Below are 20,309 nucleotides of genomic sequence, written 5' to 3'. Positions count from 1 at the left end.
CCCCCCAAACAGTGCCCATCCCCCTCCTGAGTGAGGGACCCCTTGTTTGAGGTCACAGTCATACAGATCAGTTGCCATTTAAAACCCAACCACGACCCCTTCTCCTGCACGTGGGTGGACGTTTAAAGAGCTCTTGCGCATGCGCTGTTCGCAGCTGGAAGCCGCAGCGGGAGATCACATGGCGTACTAGCCCTTTGGAAGGATGTGCGCATGCGTGGCGTCCGTGGCTGGGCCAGGCGTGGTCACGTGTTTGGAGAAGGCGCTGATGGGTCAGTGGTGCGCGTGCGTCGGCCGACAGGTGGCGCAGTCACGTGGTGTCCTTGTCCAGGGGCGGCGGAGGAGGAGAAGGGTGGCGCGCACGTAACGCGTCGACGGGCCGGGCGGTAGTGAGACGTGCGCGCTCCCGAAGCTGATAGCTGAGCTATGGCGGAGGGGGGAGGAGAGCTGGTCTCGGTACCGGAACCGGAGAGGCAGAAGAACGAGCTGGGGGAGCTGCTGAAGACTCCGCTGAGGAAGGGGGACGAGTGGTGAGAGAGGGGGGGGTCACCAGGGGGGGACGGGATGGGGGGAGGGGCACTGTGCTGTCTCATCACTGGCTGGCCCGGGGGCCTTAAAGTGACAGCTCCACCCCTAGGACCCTGACTGGGGGGCAACAGGGGCCCCAGACCTCACCAGGAGGAGGAGACCGTACATGGATTGGTTGGACAGTCCTCACATCTCTCTCTGATTGGTTGGGGGATCAGTGATCTCCATTATAGGAGGAGAACAGAACATCGGTGGAAAAATTCCAACCAGCCTCTGGCATCAGAGCCTCCGCCCCTTCCTATCACCCTCATCTTCATCCGTGTAATCCTGAGACCGGGTGACGGGACTGGGGATGGGGTACAGGGATTGGGGGCGACGGGTCCTAGGGATGGGGTACAGGACCGGGGGATGGCGGTGACAACTCTAAGGCATGAGGGCGATGGGCCGGGGGATGGCGGTGACAACTCTGAGGCATGAGGGCGATGGGGGTGACGAGTCTGAGGCATGAGGGTGACGAGTCTGAGGCATGAGGGTGACGAGTCTGAGGCATGGGGGTGACGAGTCTGAGGCATGGGGGTGACGAGTCTGAGGCATGGGGGTGACGAGTCTGAGGCATGAGGGTGACGAGTCTGAGGCATGAGGGTGACGAGTCTGAGGCATGAGGGTGACGAGTCTGAGGCATGAGGGTGACGAGTCTGAGGCATGGGGGTGACGAGTCTGAGGCATGGGGGTGACGAGTCTGAGGCATGGGGGTGACGAGTCTGAGGCATGAGGGTGACGAGTCTGAGGCATGAGGGTGACGAGTCTGAGGCATGGGGGTGACGAGTCTGAGGCATGAGGGTGACGAGTCTGAGGCATGGGGGTGACGAGTCTGAGGCATGAGGGTGACGAGTCTGAGGCATGGGGGTGACGAGTCTGAGGCATGAGGGTGACGAGTCTGAGGCATGAGGGTGACGAGTCTGAGGCATGAGGGTGACGAGTCTGAGACATGAGGGTGACGAGTCTGAGGCATGAGGGTGACGGGACCGGGGAATGAGGGTGACGAGTCTGAAGCATGCGGTTGAGGGGACCGGGGATGGGGGTGAGGGGACCGGGGGATGGGGGTGACGAGTCTGAGGCATGAGGGCGGTGGGGCCGGGGGATGGGGGTGACGAGTCTGAGGCATGAGGGTGACAGGACCGGGGAATGAGGGTGACGAGTCTGAAGCATGCGGTTGAGGGGACCGGGGATGGGGGTGAGGTCCATGCAGGCTCAGGAGACCAGACCTCCACAGGAGGAGGAGACCATACATGGATTGGTTGGTGAGGGGACCGGGGGATGGGGGTGACGAGTCTGAGGCATGAAGGTGACTGAACTGGGGGATGGGGGTGACGAGTCTGAAGCATGCGGTTGAGGGGATGGGGGTGAGGGGGATGGGGGTGAGGGGACAAGGGGATGGAGGTGACGAGTCTGAGGCATGAAGGTGACTGAACTGGGGGATGGGGGTGACGAGTCTGTGGAATGAGGGTGATGGGGGTGACGGGACCAGGGGATGGGGGTGACGAGTCTGAGGCATGAGGGCGATGGTACTGGGGGATAGAAGGGGTGGGACTGGGGAAATGAGGGTAATAAGCTCAGGATATGGGGTACTGGAGGGTAGAGGTGAGAAGTCAGAGGGATGGAGTACTGAGATCAGGAAATGGGGGTGAAGAGTCTGAGGGATTAGGGTGTCAAGACCAGGCAATGGGGTACTGAGACCGGGGGGGGGGGGGGATGGGGGTGGGGTTGATAAGACCATGGCATGGGGGTGTCGAGAACGGGGGAAGCGGTAATGAGTCCGGGGATGGGGGTGACGAGACCAGGCTATGGGGTACTGTGACCATGGGATGGGGGTGTCGAGACCGGAGGAAGAGGTAATGAGTCTGGAGGATGGGGGTGACGAGCTCAGGATATAGAGTACTGAGCCCAGAGTATGGGGGTGATGATGGGGGGGGGGGGGGGGTTTGAGGGATTGGGGATAACGAGTTTCAATCCCCACCATGACTGGGCGCAGGCCGCCAAATTCATCTGAGCCGTGCTCCAGCCTTTTCATGCAAACACCTTGGCTTGGGGCCACAGGGGCCCTGACTCCCTATACATGAGCCCTATCTGTTGTACAGAGACCTCCCACCCGTCATGACATGGCAGTAATAGTAATGAAGGGAACCTGAAATGACCCCCCTGCACTCGGCCATATCACCAACCCCCCCGTGACCTTTTCATTTTGATGGTCGGGTCACCAGCTGGAACGGAGCCCAGAATACGGCCAGCGGGATGATGGGGGGAAGGAATCGGAGAGCTGAGCTCCACCCCCCTCTGATGATGTCGGTCACATGACCACCATGCCAAGGAAGGTCAGCCAGAGACTTGGGCAATCCTACTTCAGGCAACCAATCAGACGCTCTGCTCAGGGAGGCACCATGTAGCCATCATTACATTGTGGTCATGTGACCCGTGTCAGAGGGGGTCCATTACTCGGTTACTGGTCTGAGGTGGGGGGGGGCCCCGAGGGAATCTTCATCCAGGTGTGTGGAGTGTCTATAGATGACGGGTGGCTTCTCTGCGTCATGCGATTATTCTGATTCATTCTGCTAAATATTAGGACAGGAGAACCCGGGGGCCACATGGGGCCCTTTGCAGACCCCAGCAGTCAGTAGTGAAAACATTAATTTACTCCCCTTTGTTCTGCTGTATAAGAAGTCAGGCTGTCCTGTGTACTATGGAGGTCTATGGACAATGGCTGGATCTGATACAATGTTATAATGTCAGCGGATTCTTCTATTGGTAACATTGTATACATTGTATCCTTCTGTCACTTCCCATAGAGATCCACAGGGCAGTGAGTCAGGAAAGTCCCCAATGTGGGGGAAATACAGCGGGTGTGTTCTGGTGGCATACTATCTGTATCTAAACACTGTCACCCCCACCAGCCCCCCCCCCCCCCCACCATCGCAGCCAGTCAGCTTCCAGCAGTGGTGGTTGCGGGATGCAGGGAGGATCTGGTTGTCTTCTCTCTGACACTTCAGGACACGTTATCAGCGGTTGGTTGTAGATAACGTTCAGCAGACATTTTATCTGAACAGGCCCGGAGATTTATTTATAACTCTGGAAATCTGCCCTCCACTGGGCACAGGGTGACCTATGACCCCGGGTGACACCTTTACCCCACACGGGGCACCTAGAGAGGAAATATCTGCTTGGCGTAGGATTCACAGCCCGTGTTACTTGCATCGCTCCTCCCTTAAAGTGGTTGTAAACCCTCCATATACCCAGTGAAGTGACTGGCCTCGGTGATACACAGAGATGAAACAAATCCTCCTGCAAAGGTTGTACCTGTTTATCTGCAGTCTTCTCTTCTCCACAGCCCTTTAAAGTGCTGAATTTACCCAGGATCTCTCAGCTCTGATAAGAAAGCTAAAGTTACATCAGTGAGGAGATTTCTGAGAGCTGATTGGAGGGAAGGGACACCCCCCCCCCCCCCCTCAATCACACAGCACAGGAGCAGAGCTGAGGCTGTCATTCAGCTGGAGCTCCCTCCCCTGTCACCATTTTTCTCGGTGTCAGGAAAACGTGTCATAAATGACTCATGCTGATAGCAGAGGAAGGAGGCAGCAGACAAATGACACGCCCCCCTCCCCCATGCCTCGGGTTCATCTCTTCCCCACCCCACCCCTGATTTTTTGTCACCCCCATCACTCAGTCTCATCACCTCATCCCCTTCACGCCCATCCTCTGGGCTCAGTACCTCATATCCTGAGCTCACCACCCCTATTCTCTGGTCTCAGTACCCCATATCCTGAGCTCATCACCCCTATTCTCTGGTCTCAGTACCCCATATCCTGAGCTCATCACCCCTATTCTCTGGTCTCAGTACCCCATATCCTGAGCTCATCACCCCTATTCTCTGGTCTCAGTACCCCATATCCTGAGCTCACCACCCCTATTCTCTGGTCTCAGTACCCCATATCCTGAGCTCATCACCCCTATTCTCTGGTCTCAGTACCCCATATCCTGAGCTCATCACCCCTATTCTCTGGTCTCAGTACCCCATATCCTGAGCTCATCACCCCTATTCTCTGGTCTCAGTACCCCATATCCTGAGCTCATCACCCCTATTCTCTGGTCTCAGTACCCCATATCCTGAGCTCACCACCCCTATTCTCTGGGCTCAGTACCCCATATCCTGAGCTAATCACCCCTATTCTCTGGGCTCAGTACCCCATATCCTGAGCTCACCACCCCTATTCTCTGGTCTCAGTACCCCATATCCTGAGCTCATCACCCCTATTCTCTGGTCTCAGTACCCCATATCCTGAGCTCATCACCCCTATTCTCTGGTCTCAGTACCCCATATCCTGAGCTCATCACCCCTATTCTCTGGTCTCAGTACCCCATATCCTGAGCTCATCACCCCTATTCTCTGGTCTCAGTACCCCATATCCTGAGCTAATCGCCCCTATTCTCTGGTCTCAGTACCCCATATCCTGAGCTAATCACCCCTATTCTCTGGGCTCAGTACCCCATATCCTGAGCTCACCACCCCTATTCTCTGGGCTCAGTACCCCATATTCTGAGCTCATCACCCCTATTATCTGGTCTCAGTACCCCATATCCTGAGCTCATCACCCCTATTCTCTGGTCTCAGTACCCCATATCCTGAGCTCACCACCCCTATTCTCTGGGCTCAGTACCCCATATTCTGAGCTCATCACCCCTATTATCTGGTCTCAGTACCCCATATCCTGAGCTCATCACCCCTATTCTCTGGGCTCAGTACCCCATATCCTGAGATCATCACCCCTATTCTCTGGGCTCAGTACCCCATATCCTGAGCTCATCACCACCATCCCCTCAACTTATTACCCCATGCTCTGGACTGAGACAGGTACAACATATAGAGGGATTTGCTTTATTCTAGAGCTGCACGATTCTGGATAAAATGAGAATCCCAATTTTTTTGCTTAGAATAAAGATCATGATTCTCGGCCTAACATCTTTTACATTATACAAAAAAATTGGGCTACCTTTTACTGTTTTTTTTTTTTTTTTTTTTAAAAGTGTATATGCAACAATCATCATTTTATTCTCTGGGGTCTCTGCGGAAAAAGAAAGGGAAAAAATATATATATATATATATATATATATATATATATATATATATATATAATTATTTCTAAATACGGCTTTAAACTTGTAAGCAACAAGTGTCAGAAATATGTTTAGTCTTTAAACAGGGATCCTCAAACTACAGCCCTCCAGCTGTTGCAGAACTACACATCCCATGAGGCATTGTAAAACTCTGACATTCACACACATGACTAGGCATGATGGGAATTGTAGTTCCTGAAGAACTTGGGGGCCATAGTTTGAAGACTCCTGCCTCTAAGAAGTTAAACAGACGGAAATTCATTCCTTTGATATAAAAGAAGGAAAAGATACATTGTAAAGCATTGTGTTTATCAACATTGTTAAGGCTGTGAGATAACTATAAACATTTGCTCCAGGCTTTTTTTTTTTTGACAGCTGTGAGTGAGCAGAGATCGGCTCCGTAAGGCCCCTTTCACACGAATGATCCTATCAGATCCGCTTGTCAGTTTTTTTAGGCGGACCTGATCGGATCCTCCATGCATCCCTATGGGGCAGCGGTGACATCTCTGCTGACACCCGCTGCTATCCAATCCAATCCTGTCCGTGAATTCCGGATGGATGGAAACCCTATTTTCCATCCGTCCAGCGGATCGGATGAGAATGGACAGGCGGTCCGTTCTCATCCGATTCCCCCATAGAGGTCAGCGTGGATCTAACAGCTCTGTCTCTGCACACAGAGTGGAGATGGAGCTGTCATCCGCCTGCTCAGCGAGGATCGGCGGATCAATCCCCCACTGAGCAGAACGGACCCGTGGGAAAGGGACCTAAGAATCGAGGCCATGCCGTTTGAAGATCATGAGCCGGGGTGAATTGAGATCGTGATTTTATTATTATTTTTTTTTTTTTTTAACGATTTATTGTGCAGCTCTACTTTATTCATATTCAATGCCTTCCCTCAGCTCCCGCCGGGCCCCATGCATGCTGGTGTCAGAAGTGGGGTGCTTACTGAGCACCCCTGAAATGCGCCGCCCCCTCCTGAGGCTCGGTGATGGCAGTGTGTTGGGTTATATTGGGCTTTATTCAGACACCCAGGCTTGGCTTATTACGGCAGTCTTGGTGAGGATGGACTGCGGCGTCTGTTGGTCTTACAGGTGCATTGCCTCTTCATTTGATTTCGCTTTGGCTACTTTCTGGAGACCATTGCAGGGATGCTGGGTGTGATGGTTTATGCTTCATAGGAGAGGCTGCAGAGATTAACGACGTGTTTATGTAACTTCATTATTGATTTGGATGCAGTCAGGGTGACACCCAGTGTTGGAGGGTTTCCATCCTCTCTGGGTTTATCAATATGGAAATTACTAGAAGTGTCACCAATCACAGGGCTATCGGGTCAGAGAATTGTGCTGAAAGGCAGGGGGGCCATGGTAATACCACCCTGCACTCCTTTCTTCACCAGTCAACAGGAAGGATCATTCCAGTTGGAGCAGGGGCGTAACTACAGGGGGTTACAATTGCAACCGGGCCCCATGCTCCGGGGAGCCTAGGTGGCTCCCCTGTACACCTGGATAGGAGGGGCGGCGAGGGGCAGCATATAGAGAAATCACTGTCTTCCCTTTTCTCCTGTAGCTGCAGGAGGAAAATGGAGGAGATTGGTTCCTCTGTATGCTGCCCCCGCCACTCCTCCTATCCAGTTCACTTGTGTTATGCTGTCTCTGAGCCCCTGTGTGCTCCCCTGGTCCATAACCTGCCCCCCACACCCCACTGTGTTGCCCCCCCCCCCCCCCCCCCCCACTGTGCTCCCTTCCCTCTCCTGCCGGCTGCTCAGGGGATGTGTCACAATAGAGAACCAGGAAGGGGTTCGTAAATATGTAATTTACCAGCTCCTTCCTTTTCTGAATGGACAGAGTCATAGTCAGTGACATTGTAAAAAAATAAAATGATAAAAAATAATGCAATTAAAATACCAAAAAATACTACTGACACCAATGGGTGAACTTCCAGGATCACAAAGGGCCCTGGCATTCCACCACTGTGGGGAGGCCCCAAGATGGCAGGAAGGGGGCCCACTGCAGAACTTGTGAAAGGGTCCCGCTGCTGGACCGTAATAAAGGGCCCCGCAGCGACCGTAAAGTGCCCCAGGATCAGTGGGAAGAGCCCCAGGCTTGAAAGGAAGGAGCTCGGGTCAGGGGTTCGGGGGGCCCTTCTTGGTTTCCTGCACTGGGGCCCTGAAGGTTCTAGTTATGTCTCTGAGTTGGAGCTTACACTGAGGACTCCTGACCCCCCCCCCCCATGTGACATCTCTGGGCCAATCAACTAGCACCTTTGATGTCACATGACCGAAAATGAGGGGGGGTTAAGAGGAGTTCAAAAAAGTAATTGAAATGTGTCTATGAGGATATCCCATAATCTCCTCGTCTGCGGGGCGTGCTTGCTGCGGGTAGCGGCGGGCTGTTTGCTCTCCAGCTGTATTTATTATATGGTTCTCGTATTCCTGTAGATATGACCCCGGCCGGTACATTTCCACTCTGCATTCATCTTTCATGTTCCTGGGCCCAGGCTGTCATTTTGCTGTGTAATGATGGTGTCAGGTTAGGCGGGCAGAGATTGCACAAGGCGTCCCTGGGAGGAGGCCGGATGAGGGAAGGTAAATGAAAGTAAAAGCAGAGAGACTTGTTTACCGTCGGCTCTGGAGCTTTCTGTGTCGTCATCCCTTCAACATTAATTCCTGGTAGAGGAGTGACGGCAACCCAACCAGTCTGTGCTGTCCCTCCCACTAACCAATTAGAGCTCATTGTATATTTATTACCCCGCATAGCCATCATCTCCATCCACATACATTGCTGATAATGGAGTAGATTTTAATTTTGTGCAAATCCAGACTTCTATTCTACGAGACTAAAATAATGACCAGAATGAGATTCACAGCTCATTCCATATTATCTGTCAGTTCCTGGGTCTGTACACCTGCTGTGCCCATTATGAGGGGTTCTCACCATCCCTGTGCTGAGTTCCTGGGTCTGTACACCCGCTGTGCCCGTTACGAGGGGTTCTCACCATCCCTGTGCTGAGTTCCAGGTCTGTACACCTGCTGCGTCCATTATGAGGGGTTCCCACCATCCCTGTACTGAGTTACAGGGTCTGCACACCTGCTGTGCCCGTTATGGGGGGTTCTCACCATCCCTGTGCTGAGTTCCAGGTCTGTAAACCTGCTGTGTCCATTATGAGGGGTTCCCACCATCCCTGTACTGAGTTACAGGGTCTGTACACCTGCTGCGTCCATTATGAGCGTTCCAACCATCCCTCTGCTGAGTTCCTGGGTCTGTACACCTTCTGTGTTCATTATGAGGAGTTCCCACCACCCCTGTGTTGAGTTCCCGGGTCTGTATACCTGCTGTGCTCATTATGAGCGGTTCCAGCTTCTAAAATATATCTTTAGGGTGGACTGTAGGGCTGTAACTAATAATTGATTAATGGGTTGATTTATTTTTTCGATTAATCGTATAATAACCTTAAATATGAAAAAAAAAAGGGGAATTAATTCTTAAATATCTTTATACCGTGGTAGATATAAATAACCAACTATATGGTTAGGGAGCAAAATCTCTAATCCACTCTGAGAATAACAGACAGAAGAGATATACTGTATATTAAAGGTTAAATCTGGTAAAAATCATCAGACCTAGGATTAGATTTATTTTTTTATTTAAAAAAAAAAAAAAAAAAAAACACTTTTGCCAATTTTTAGCCAGAACTGTAATATGTATGACAGGCTCCCTTGTCATAGGCCAGTGGCTTGATAAATGCTCCCTGCGGCTGCTGTCACACATGCTGCCTGTACAAAAACAATGTCTTACTTAAAAAAAAGAAATGTAATTTTAAGAACATTCGTTCGATTTTCAAATCGTTATTGGGGGTCAAATCGATGCTCATTTTCGGCCACAGTGACGGGAAGATTGGAACGAGAAGACTTCTTGGTCAAAGGTATTTTCTCAAAGTCGTCTTCCAGGACAGCCCATGAGACCTTAGGCTCCTCCCCCAGGGACAGGAAACACATTCCAAAATTCAAATAAAAGGCGGTGCCTTAGTCCTCACCTTCAGTATTTAGTGTTTCCTCCGGACAGGGGGTAACATGTTCCTGGAACTGAAGCTCCCGGTCTCCTGGACTGTCCTTGGAAAGACTTGGAAAGATGCATCTCCTCAGCCCATAGCGGTACCCCCTTAGTGCTGCAATAGGGGCTGACCGCTGTCTCTTGTTCTTCTAGCCTCTCGGCAGGACTACGGATGCTGTCTGGTGGAACGTTGGGGAGTCCACTCCGTTGGTCGGCCGGTTCCTTGGAGCAGAGTCCTGTGTACCCGGAACCGCTAACTTCGGAAGAAATTTTGAAGTTGGCGCCAAAAACGGAGGGGGCGGAACTCAGCGTATCCACTCTGGCCTCACGGGAAGCGACAGTGTCACTTCCGGCGCAGTGACGGCATCCGCGGGCGCCGGAAACCCTCGTTCCAGTTTCCGAAGGCGCGAACAGTGAGTACATATGGGCGACCGATGTTAGGTGGAAACAGCAGTGCTGGGATCACCATACAGAGCGATGGACACGACAGTAACCGCACAGGCGGTGGAAGTCGGCTCTGGCATCGGCACCTCTCAGGTAAGCAAGGGGAAATGTACACCCTATTTGCAGATACCTGTTAGGAACTCCGTTCCCCTTCCCCCCTCTCTTTTCTATCGTTAGGGGCAGGGGTTAAGCAGCACCGCTCCCTCTTTTCTAAATCACAAATGGGGGATAAGCGGGAGGTGGGAGGAGGACAAGTTTCCCTGATTATAATTCTCTTGTCTTTTATCTTCCAGGCCAAGGCTCAGGACAATAACCCACCTCAGCCCCCCAAAAAGAAGTGTGCTGTATGCGGAGAGAAATTGAGTTCCTCTTGGAACAAAGCAGTGTGCCGGGCATGTATAGCTAAACTGGTCAGAGACGACCCTGCAGTCTCTACCCAGAAAATGCTGACCTCAGTGAGAGATGAACTAAAAAGTACCATTAGTTCATTCAAAACTCTCGTTGAAAAGATGCAGGCACCAGTCCAGCCTTCCACCCCAGCTCAGGCTCCATTGGCCCAGGCCCCATCTTTGAATATCCCAGTGGGTTTGGAGGAAGTTTCTTCTTCCCACTCCTCCGGTGGGGAGCAAGAAGGATCAGGATCAGGGGAGGAACCCATAGACAAGAATTCCCATAATAGCTCCAACTTTAAATTGAGCTTGGAGGATATAGATAACCTACTAAAGGCAGTTTATACAACTCTAGAAATTGAGGAGGAAGAAGTGCATCTCTCTAAGCATGACTTGATGTACGCTTGTCATAAAAAGCATGCTAGAGTGTTCCCTGTGCATAGCTCCCTATTGGATATGATTAAACAGGAGTGGAATTCTCCTGATAAAAAGCCTTTTTTTCCAAAGACTTTGAAAAGAAGGTATCCATTTGACAACAGTGGGGATCAGCCTTGGAACAAAATCCCTAAGCTGGATGCCTCCCTTTCCAGAATCTCCAAAGGCACTGACTTGGCATTTGAGGATTCAGGAGCTCTAAAAGACCCTATGGATAAGAGAACTGATATCTCTTTGCGTAGGGTCTGGGAAGCCTCCATTATGAGCTTAAAGCCAGCCCTGGCATCCACCTGCATAGCCAGACACCTGGAGCTCTGGCTATCTCAAATCCAAACACACTTGTCTGCTGGAACATCGAGGGAACAGATTAATAAATTCCGCTCTTGTTTCAGGGAATTGGATTCCTGGCGGATTCTTCAGCTGAAGCTGTAAGAATGGCAGCAAGGACCTCAGCTTTGGCTAATACGGCCAGAAGAAGCCTATGGCTCAAGACATGGTCAGGTGATGTTACTTCTAAATCTCGCCTTTGTGGTCTTCCCTTCACAGGAGACCACCTTTTTGGCCCAGGCCTAACAGAAGCCCTGGAGCGTACAGCGGATAAAAAGAAGGGATTCCCAGAAAAGAAGAAATTCCCCTATGCTCAGAGGAATGCTCGTGGCAGGGGTAAACAGCAGAAGTCTTTTGAAACCCAGCAAAATTTCAAAAAACATTGGACCGGGCATAAAGGAAAAGGGAAGGGCAACATTCTGTTTAACCCTCCTCAACGCCCCGACAAGCCCCAATGACTCCCTTCCCAGGGTGGGAGGAAGTTTAGGGGCCTTCCTCCCACTATGGAAGAGGATTTCTTCCAGCCCTTTTATTCTAGACCTAGTAGGCCAAGGACACAGGCTGGAGTTCTGTCTTCTACATCCAGAAAGAATCTGGGTCTCTCTGAGGGACGTCACAAGAAGGATGTGCTTGATGACCTCCTGTTTCCCAGCGGTCCCCTGGGCAGGGTTCCAACTACGTCCACTCCAAATGTTCTTCCTACAGAATTGGGATGGATAGTCAAGTTCCTTAGAACAGAAAGTAAAGGTTCCCACCAAGTTGAAAAGGACCCTTTGGGGGTGGAAATCCTCTCTTCACCTATCAATAAGGCGAAGCTGGACCATCCAGGTATCACAGACATATCTGCACCACCACCAGATGAACCAGGACAATTGGTTCCTCAACCAAGAGGTGTTTTTCAAAGTCACAACCCCTTGGGGCCTACCGGTAGTGGATCTGTTTGCCTCCTAGGCAAACAGGAAAATAGAAAAATTATTTTCCATAATCCTAGTAGATATAGAGATGATCCTGATAACCCCATACTGGCCCAAGAGGCCATGGTTGGCACGCCTTCAGGCATTGGCTGCACTACCTCCAATGACCTTTCCTTGGAGACTAGATCTCTTAACTCAAGGTCCGGTGGTCCATCCATTTCTCAGGACCCTAAACCTGTCGGCCTGGTATCTGAGGAACAAATTCTAGGTTCTCAGGGGTTCTCAGACAGAGTCATCCAAACATTGACCAGCTGTCGAAAACCGGTCACTAGGAAAATATATGCAAAAAGTTGGAAGAAATTTCATTTTTGGATGGTGGAGAATCAGAGATTTTCCCCAGATATTCCAACTATCTTAGATTTTTTTCAAGAAGGCATAGACAAAGGTCTCTCCCTAGGGACCTTAAAGGTACAGGCTGCCGCCCTTAGTGTCTTCCTTCGGTTCTCCCTTAGAGAAGACCCTAATGTGAATGCCTTTTTCAGAGCAATTGCCAGGACAAAGCCAACCAGGATTAAAACGTGTCCAGCTTGGGATCTATCCCTGGTACTCCAGGCTTTGGTTACCAGTCCGTTTGAACCCTTGGTAGACCTGTCAGTAAAAATGCTCACCCTAAAAACTTTATTTTTAGTAGCTATTACTTCGGCTAGAAGAGTTAGCGAATTACAGGCTCTCTCAATCAGAGAACCTTTTCTTATGATTTTTGACGACAGGATTGTGCTAAAAACAGATCCAGGATTTTTGCCCAAGAGGGTCTCTTCTTTTCATAGGACTCAGGACATAGTCCTTCCTTCCTTTTGCAATTTCCCAAACAACAATAAAGAAAGAGAATTTAGTTGTTTGGATGTCAGAAGAGCCCTTCTGAGATACCTGGAGGTGACTAAAACCTTCAGGAAGAATGATACTTTGTTTTTACAATTTTCCGGCCCCCATAAAGGGGAAAAAGCTTCTAAGGCAACCTTAGCTAGATGGATCAAACAGGCTATCACAGAAGCCTATATGGTGAAAAAGGTGACTCCACCTTTCATTACTGCACACTCTACTAGAGCACTGTCCACGTCTTGGGCTGAAAGGGCCGGTGCCTCTCCAGAACAAATCTGTAAGGCAGCTACCTGGTCTAACTTTTCGACCTTTGTTAGACATTATCGCCTGGACCTCCTATCTTCTCAGGAACAGGCGTTCGGTCGAAAGGTGCTCCAGGCAGTGGTCCCTCCCTAGACTGGTAAGTTTCTTGCTTATCGTCTCATGGGCTGTCCTGGAAGACGACTTTGAGAAAAGCTGGGTTATACTTACTGATAACTCCTTTTCTAATAGTCTTCCAGGACAGCCGGATTCCCACCCGATTTATCTGGTATTATGTATAAATGATATGTGTATATATATATATCTATGTATATGTTTTACAGGGTGTCCTACGGTTCTCATGAAATACTGAAGGTGAGGACTAAGGCACCGCCTTTTATTTGAATTTTGGAATGTGTTTCCTGTCCCTGGGGGAGGAGCCTAAGGTCTCATGGGCTGTCCTGGAAGACTATTAGAAAAGGAGTTATCAGTAAGTATAACCCATCTTTTCAGACAATGAATGTGGTTTTTCGTTCAGAAATTACATTTCATTTTAAAACTGAATGTTAAAAGCAAGGGAAATTTTCAAACGACGTTCATTCATTCAGCGAATATACAAAGATTTTTTTATTTTTTTTTGTATGAATATTTTTGTTCAAAAAATCAATACCTGTAAGGCTCGGTTCACCCCTATGCACTTTGCTTTTCATACTTTTTGCTGTGTGTTTTGCGCACGCAATTTTGCTGCAGTTTACGTTTTTGTTTTTTTGGGCTAATTTGTTGTTGGGCATTTGAACACTCAAATTTGCTGCAATTTACATTTTGCATTCTTTTATGTTTTTTTTATTTGTCGTTGGGCAGATACCCCCCCCCCCCCAAAAAAAACGCTTACCTGCTCTGTGTAATAGTTTTACACAGAGCAGCCCTGATTCTCCTCTTCTGGGGTCCCCCACCGACGCTTCTGTCTCTTCCTGCCTTCAGAGTGCCCCAATAGCAAGCTGCAAAGTGTAGTATAGAGGGCCCCTATAGCAAGGGGAAAAAAAAACTTCTGCCTTTAGAACTGCTCACTTCCTGCCCAGGACTACATGTCCCATGAGGCATTGCTCCTCACATTCACAAGTGCTCAGGCATTTACTGACATGTATGGACGGTGTACTGTGCTGTATGTGTGCTGCACTGTGTCTACTGATATGTAAACAAATAACGCATTCTTTATGCAGGCCAACTAATCGGCTGGCCATCTAATCGATTATGAAAATAGTTGAAAACTATTTTCATAATCGATAAATTGATTCGTTTCAGCCCTAGTGGACTGGCTAAAGTTGTATTAGATGGAGCTGATATTGGTGAGAAACGAGGTTCTCTCATTGATGCTCAAAATGAACTCAGAGGTCCTTGCATGGACTTCAGCAGCACAGCAGTCTGGCAGGGAATGGGGTTTGTCCTTCAGGCTCACCGGCTGACATGGTGATGGCACCTCTGTCAGCTGTCTTCTGTACACAATAAAAGGACATTTTTCTCATTTGTGCTGAGATGAACATCTATCTCCTTCACTCCTGGAGTGTATAGGGGAGAATTTGTGTGTCCTTGGATTGGGGTGACTCTTGGGGCTGTTGCATCTTTGGATTGGGGTAATTATGTTGCATTCATGGGTTGGGGGTGACTGTAGGGTCTGTTGTGTCCTTTGATTGGGATTACTATATTGGGGCAGTACCCTTGTTTGGATTGGGGGGATTCTGCTGGGGCAGTTTCCATGCTTGGATTGGGATGACTGTTGGGGAAGTTTCCTAGTCAGAATTGGGGTGACTCTGTTGGGGCAGCTCCCTTGTCAGGGTTGGGGTGACTGATAGAGCAGCACCTTACTTTGGATTGGGATGACTCAGGGCTGTTATGGCCTTGGATTGGGGTGACTCTGTTGGGGCAGCTCCCTTGTCAGGGTTGGGGTGACTGATAGGCAGTCCCTTACGTTTGATTGGGATGACTTGGGGCTGGTATGGCCTTGGATTGGGGTGACTCTGGGGCAGCTCCCTCGTTGGGGTGACTGATAGGGCAGCCCCTTACTTTGGATTGGGATGAATCAGGGCTATTATATCCTTGGATTGGGTTGACTCTATTGGGGCAGCTCCCTCGCCAGGATTGGGGTGACTCTGTTGGGGCAGCTCCCTAGTCAGAATTGGGGTGACTGTTGGGGCAGCTCCCTTGTCAGGGTTAGGGTGACTGATAGGGCAGTCCCTTACTTTGGATTGGGATGACTCAGGGCTGTTATGTCCTTGGATTGAGGTGAGTCTTTTGGGGCAGCTCCCTCCTCAGAATTGGGGTGACTGATAGGGCAGCACCTTACTTTGGATTGGGATGTCTATGGGCTGTTATGGCCTTGGATTGGGATGACTCTGTTGGGGCAGCTCCCTAGTCAGAATTGGGGTGACTGTTGGGGCAGCTCCCTTGTTTGGGATGACTGATAGGGCAGTCCCTTACTTTGGATTGGGATGACTCAGGGCTATGTCCTTGGATTGGGTTGACTCTGTTGGCAGCTCCCTCGTCAGGATTGGGGTGACTGATAGGGCAGCACCTTACTTTTGGATTGGGATGAATTATAGGGCTATTATATCCTTGGATTGGGTTGACTCTGTTGGGGCAGCTTCCTCGCCAGGATTGGGGTGATTCTGTTGGGGCAGCTCCCTAGTCAGAATTGGGGTGACTCTGTTGGGGCAGCTCCCTAGTCAGAATTGGGGTGACTGTTGGGGCAGCACCTTACTTTGAATTGGGATGACTCAGGGCTGTTACGCCCTTGGATTGGGTTGACTCTGTTGGCAGCTCCCTCGTCAGGGTTGGGGTGACTGATATGGCAGCCCCTTACTTTAGATTGGAATGACTCAGGGCTGTAATGTCCTTGGATTGGGATGACTGTTGGGGTAGTTGCCTTGTTGGGGTGATTCTAATAAAGGGTCTTTCTGTTTCAGGTATCTGGTGGACAGCCGATGGTTCAAGCAATGGAAGAAGTATGTCGGCTACGACTCGTGGGACATGTACAATGTCGGGGAGAACAGTCAGTATCCGGGCCCTGTGGATAATTCCGGATTGTTGGCAGGTAATGGGGGAGATGACCGTCTGCCCAAGGGGACTTATCCTCCCATATACAGAGTGGGGTTTGTCTAGTTTATTAAGGCGGAACTCAAAAAAAACACTGAATGCACAAAGTACATCAAGGGGGTTAAAGCAGGTGATGCTAGTGTAAACTAGACCTTGCATACCCATACTGTGGCCCCTCACTACTGCCCCAATGTACCACTGTCTGAGAACCATAGACATAGAGGCTAGGATTCCTGTTGTTTCCCCTGCAGTGGTCTCCTTTAACCACTTCAGCCCCCACAACGTACCGTTGTGGCCCCTGGATTGCTTTGACAGGCAGTGGAAGTGGGCCCTCTCCCGGCTCACTGTCCCTGTTATGCCCCAGCAGTGGTCTCTCCATTAGATCTTTGTACTGTGGCCCCTAACAGCCCCCCCATTCTCTGTTCCAGATCCCGACACTCAGGTATTAAAGGAACATCTTATTGATGAGCTGGATTATATGCTGCTCCCGATGGAAGCCTGGAACAAGCTGTTGAACTGGTATGGGAGCGTCCAGGGACAGCAGCCCATCGTCCGAAAGGTTGGTATCGGCTCTGCGGTGTGTCTGCACCACTAGCAGGAGCGCCCCCTCTGATCACTCTTGTCTCTTGCAGGTGGTGGAGCATGGCATGTTTGTGAAGCATTGTAAGGTGGAAGTCTATCTGATCGAATTAAAGCTGAGTGAGAACACCGACGCTGAAAAAATGGTCAGCCGGCACTTCAGCAAGGCCGACACCATAGGTAAGTGAAGAGTACAGCCAGCCAACATGGCTGCCGGAATGACACTAGTACTCTTTATACTAGGGATCGCCCGATATCGGTTTTTCGTTGCCAATACCGATATTTTGGCCATTGCATATCGGTATCGGCCGATATTTTCGTACATTTAAATCATTTTTATTTTTTTTTTTTACTTGACAGGTACTCTTGTGGAGGGATATGGTGGTCTAAAAGACCCCAAACCCCACCTCTGCACTTAAAAGCATTTAAAACGCCAAGTTTGGCTGTTTTGAATGCTGTCATATTTTTGAATCTGGCCCGAGTACCCGGAAGTGATGTCATGACATCACTTCCAGGTTTTTACATGGAGACCCGTTAAGATCTGAATGCGGCTTTGATCGGGTCTTTAGCGGCCCTGCAGGCTGGTTGCTCGGGTCTCCCGGTGGGAGGGGGGGGGACGTCCCCTCCCGCTCCTTGTAATGACAGCTGTGCGGCTTCTCAGCCGCATCGGTTGTCATTACAAGACAGCCGACCGTCGGCTATGGATGCCGGTACCGGGGTGATGCCTCTAGCTGCAGGCATAACTCCGGTACAAGCACTTTCCTGAAATATTGGTAACCTCCGGGGCCGATTCCAATATATCGGGGAAAGTGCATATCGGCCCTCTATAAATCGGCCTTGCCGATAATCGGTCGATGCCTACTTTATACTATATGGTGTTTTCTCATGAAAGGATGTTGCGTAATGAAGGTGTCTGTGTCTTGTTGTGTCATTATTTTCATAGAATAGAACGTCCACTGACGCGTTTTGACCTGCCCACCATGGCGTAATCAGAGGTTCGTCCCGCCCATTGGAGCTTAGTCATAGAGGTGGGACCACCTCTGTGATTAAGACCCAGTGGGCAGGGTGAAATGCATCAGTGGGTGTGATCAGTGGAGCAGCATTGGCTGAGGCCGTCACGGACATTTCATATGGGTCAGGCTGGGCGAACAGTGCTCAGAACGTTTCTTACGATACCTCTGGCTGTTGGGAGAGCGGTTACACTGCATTCCCCCCAGTCTGCTCAATCTATCCCCCTCCATACAGTATATCTTTGTGTAGACAGGTTCTCCTAAGGTAGAGCACCACAAACCAAAATTGCTACTTAATGTTTAATATTCAAAGCAAAACCCCCACCCGGCATTTATGGCCGTGGCCATCATGAGTAAGGGCAAATAATTAATGTAGCATTTACTTCCTGGAATCCGTCTGCTCTTAGCTCAGGCATGCAGGGGCGTGTGCTTGGCTGGAAAAGCCCTATCCTACCCTCTCTCACAAAGATAGATAGATAGATAGATAGATATATATATATATATAATTTTTATTTTTTTACCTTCATCTCCATTAATACTTGCAGCATAAGGATTAAAAATAGTCAATGCTGATTGAGAGAGTGAAGTTCCACTTTAAATTAGTCCCTATATTTTCCACTGACTTGTGAGCACTATAGATGAGCTATATTACAGTCTATCAGTACAGATTCCTCTCTTCTCTCGTCACAGAATTTATAGAGAAAGAGATGAGACGCATTTTTAATATTCCTCCTGAGAAAGAGACTCGGCTGTGGAACCGATATATGACGAACACCTACGAGCAGCTCAACAAACCGGACAACACCGTGCAGGACGCTGGGCTCTACCAGGGGCAGGTAGTGATGGCCCCGGGGGTGCCTACCAGGGGCTGGTAGTGAGTGGGGGAGAGCTGGGGGTGATCTAGTGGCAGGTATTAATGGGCTAAAGGGGAAGGCCTAAGGTCTACCAAGGAAAGGTTGTGATGGGCCCAGGGGTGGGTTGTGTGGGGGCTACCAGTGGCAAGTAGTGATGGGGGAGGGGAGCTGGGTGGGCTAACATTGGCAAGTATTGATGGGGTGGGGGGCCTAAAGTCTACCAAGGGCAGGCAGTTATGGGCCAGGGAGGAGGGGGGTTGGAAGGGTCTGCTAGGGGCAGGTAGTGATGTCCTAGGGAGTCTAACATAGGTGGGCTCCTACCTGTACTGCAAGTGACCTTCTCTGGGGTTGTGCTTGGCTCAGTAGGGGCAAGGGGGTTAGAAGGGTCTGCTAGGGGCAGGTAGTGATGTCCTAGGGGGTATAACATGGGTGAGAGGCAACCTGTACTGCAAATGACCACCTCTGGGGTTGTGCTTGGCTGAGTAGGGGAAAGGGTAACTGAGCTACCACTGTCCTTATGTGGGGTTTGATAGGAGGGGCAGCTGTGCTACCAGCATCTTTGTCTGGCGTTGTAATGAGCTGGGGGAGGTGGGGTGCTGTGTTCTTGTTTGGAGTTGTGATGGGGTGGAGGAGAGGGGGTGCTTCACAGCCCAGTGGTTTCATCAGGGGATTGTGACTTTTTTTTATGTTTTTTTTTTTTTTTACAGGTGCTGGTTATAGAACAGAAGAACGCAGATGGCACGTGGCCTAGACAGGCTCAATCAAAGTGAGTGTCGTAAATGCATACATTTTCTGCTAGCCTCTCATGTCTGGCAGGACTGGTTGGCAATCAAAACTACCCCTGACTAACTTTGTTTTCCTGTCGTACATACATTCTAATCTTCACCCTATAGGAGGAACCTATAAATCCTTGGTATCCAGCTGGCGGCCCAGTTGGTACTTGTGGGACCCTCAAACCCCAGCAGTCCATAAGTGGAGGTGCCACCATTGAATTTTATATGGGCTGTAATGTACATTGACCACCAGTGCTAAACATAGTGCCCTGACTGTACTTCCCAGGGTCTGGTAATTGGTGTCAGTATGTCTGTCCCTCCCTCCCTCATTTGCCTATGGTGAGTCGGGCCTTTTCAGCTCAAGGTGCCCACTGCAGGTCCTGCTGGGGGCCGAGAGCTACGATTAAAGCTTATTGGAGCCCCTGTATTACCCAGCTCAGTGTTTTGCCCTGCCAGGTAGTCTATCAAGATTGAGTCCCATTAACGTTTACAAGGGATTGTTGGAGGTGGAGCCCTCTATACATGAAAAGGTCAACAGGGTATTGTGGGAAGCAAATCCCTTTTATATGGGAAATAGTCTATAAGGGATTATGGGAGGAGGACCCTCTATGCAGAAAAGCTTCTACCAGGAATTG

The 20,309-nt window shown here is 50.1% G+C and overlaps 1 protein-coding gene across 1 annotated transcript in view; it reads left to right on the top strand.

The window, feature by feature from the left end:
- The first annotated feature begins 336 nt into the window (after positions 1-336).
- The window catches only part of USP4 (ubiquitin specific peptidase 4), a 45,689-nt gene continuing 25,716 nt past the window's right edge, over positions 337-20,309 (top strand). Inside the window, exons 1-6 of the mRNA XM_082265337.1 lie at positions 337-527; positions 16,329-16,456; positions 16,887-17,017; positions 17,091-17,217; positions 18,738-18,883; positions 19,609-19,667. Of these exons, the coding sequence (XP_082121463.1) occupies positions 424-527; positions 16,329-16,456; positions 16,887-17,017; positions 17,091-17,217; positions 18,738-18,883; positions 19,609-19,667 (695 nt within the window). The 5' untranslated portion in view covers positions 337-423. The remainder of the gene's footprint in view (positions 528-16,328; positions 16,457-16,886; positions 17,018-17,090; positions 17,218-18,737; positions 18,884-19,608; positions 19,668-20,309) is intronic.

This window comes from Pelophylax lessonae, assembly GCF_965119305.1.
Source record: "Pelophylax lessonae genome assembly, chromosome: 8".
In the NCBI taxonomy this organism is placed as follows: Eukaryota; Metazoa; Chordata; class Amphibia; order Anura; family Ranidae; genus Pelophylax; species Pelophylax lessonae.
The sequence above is the reverse complement of the archived record's forward strand: the minus strand, read 5'-3'. Positions and strand labels throughout refer to the sequence as shown.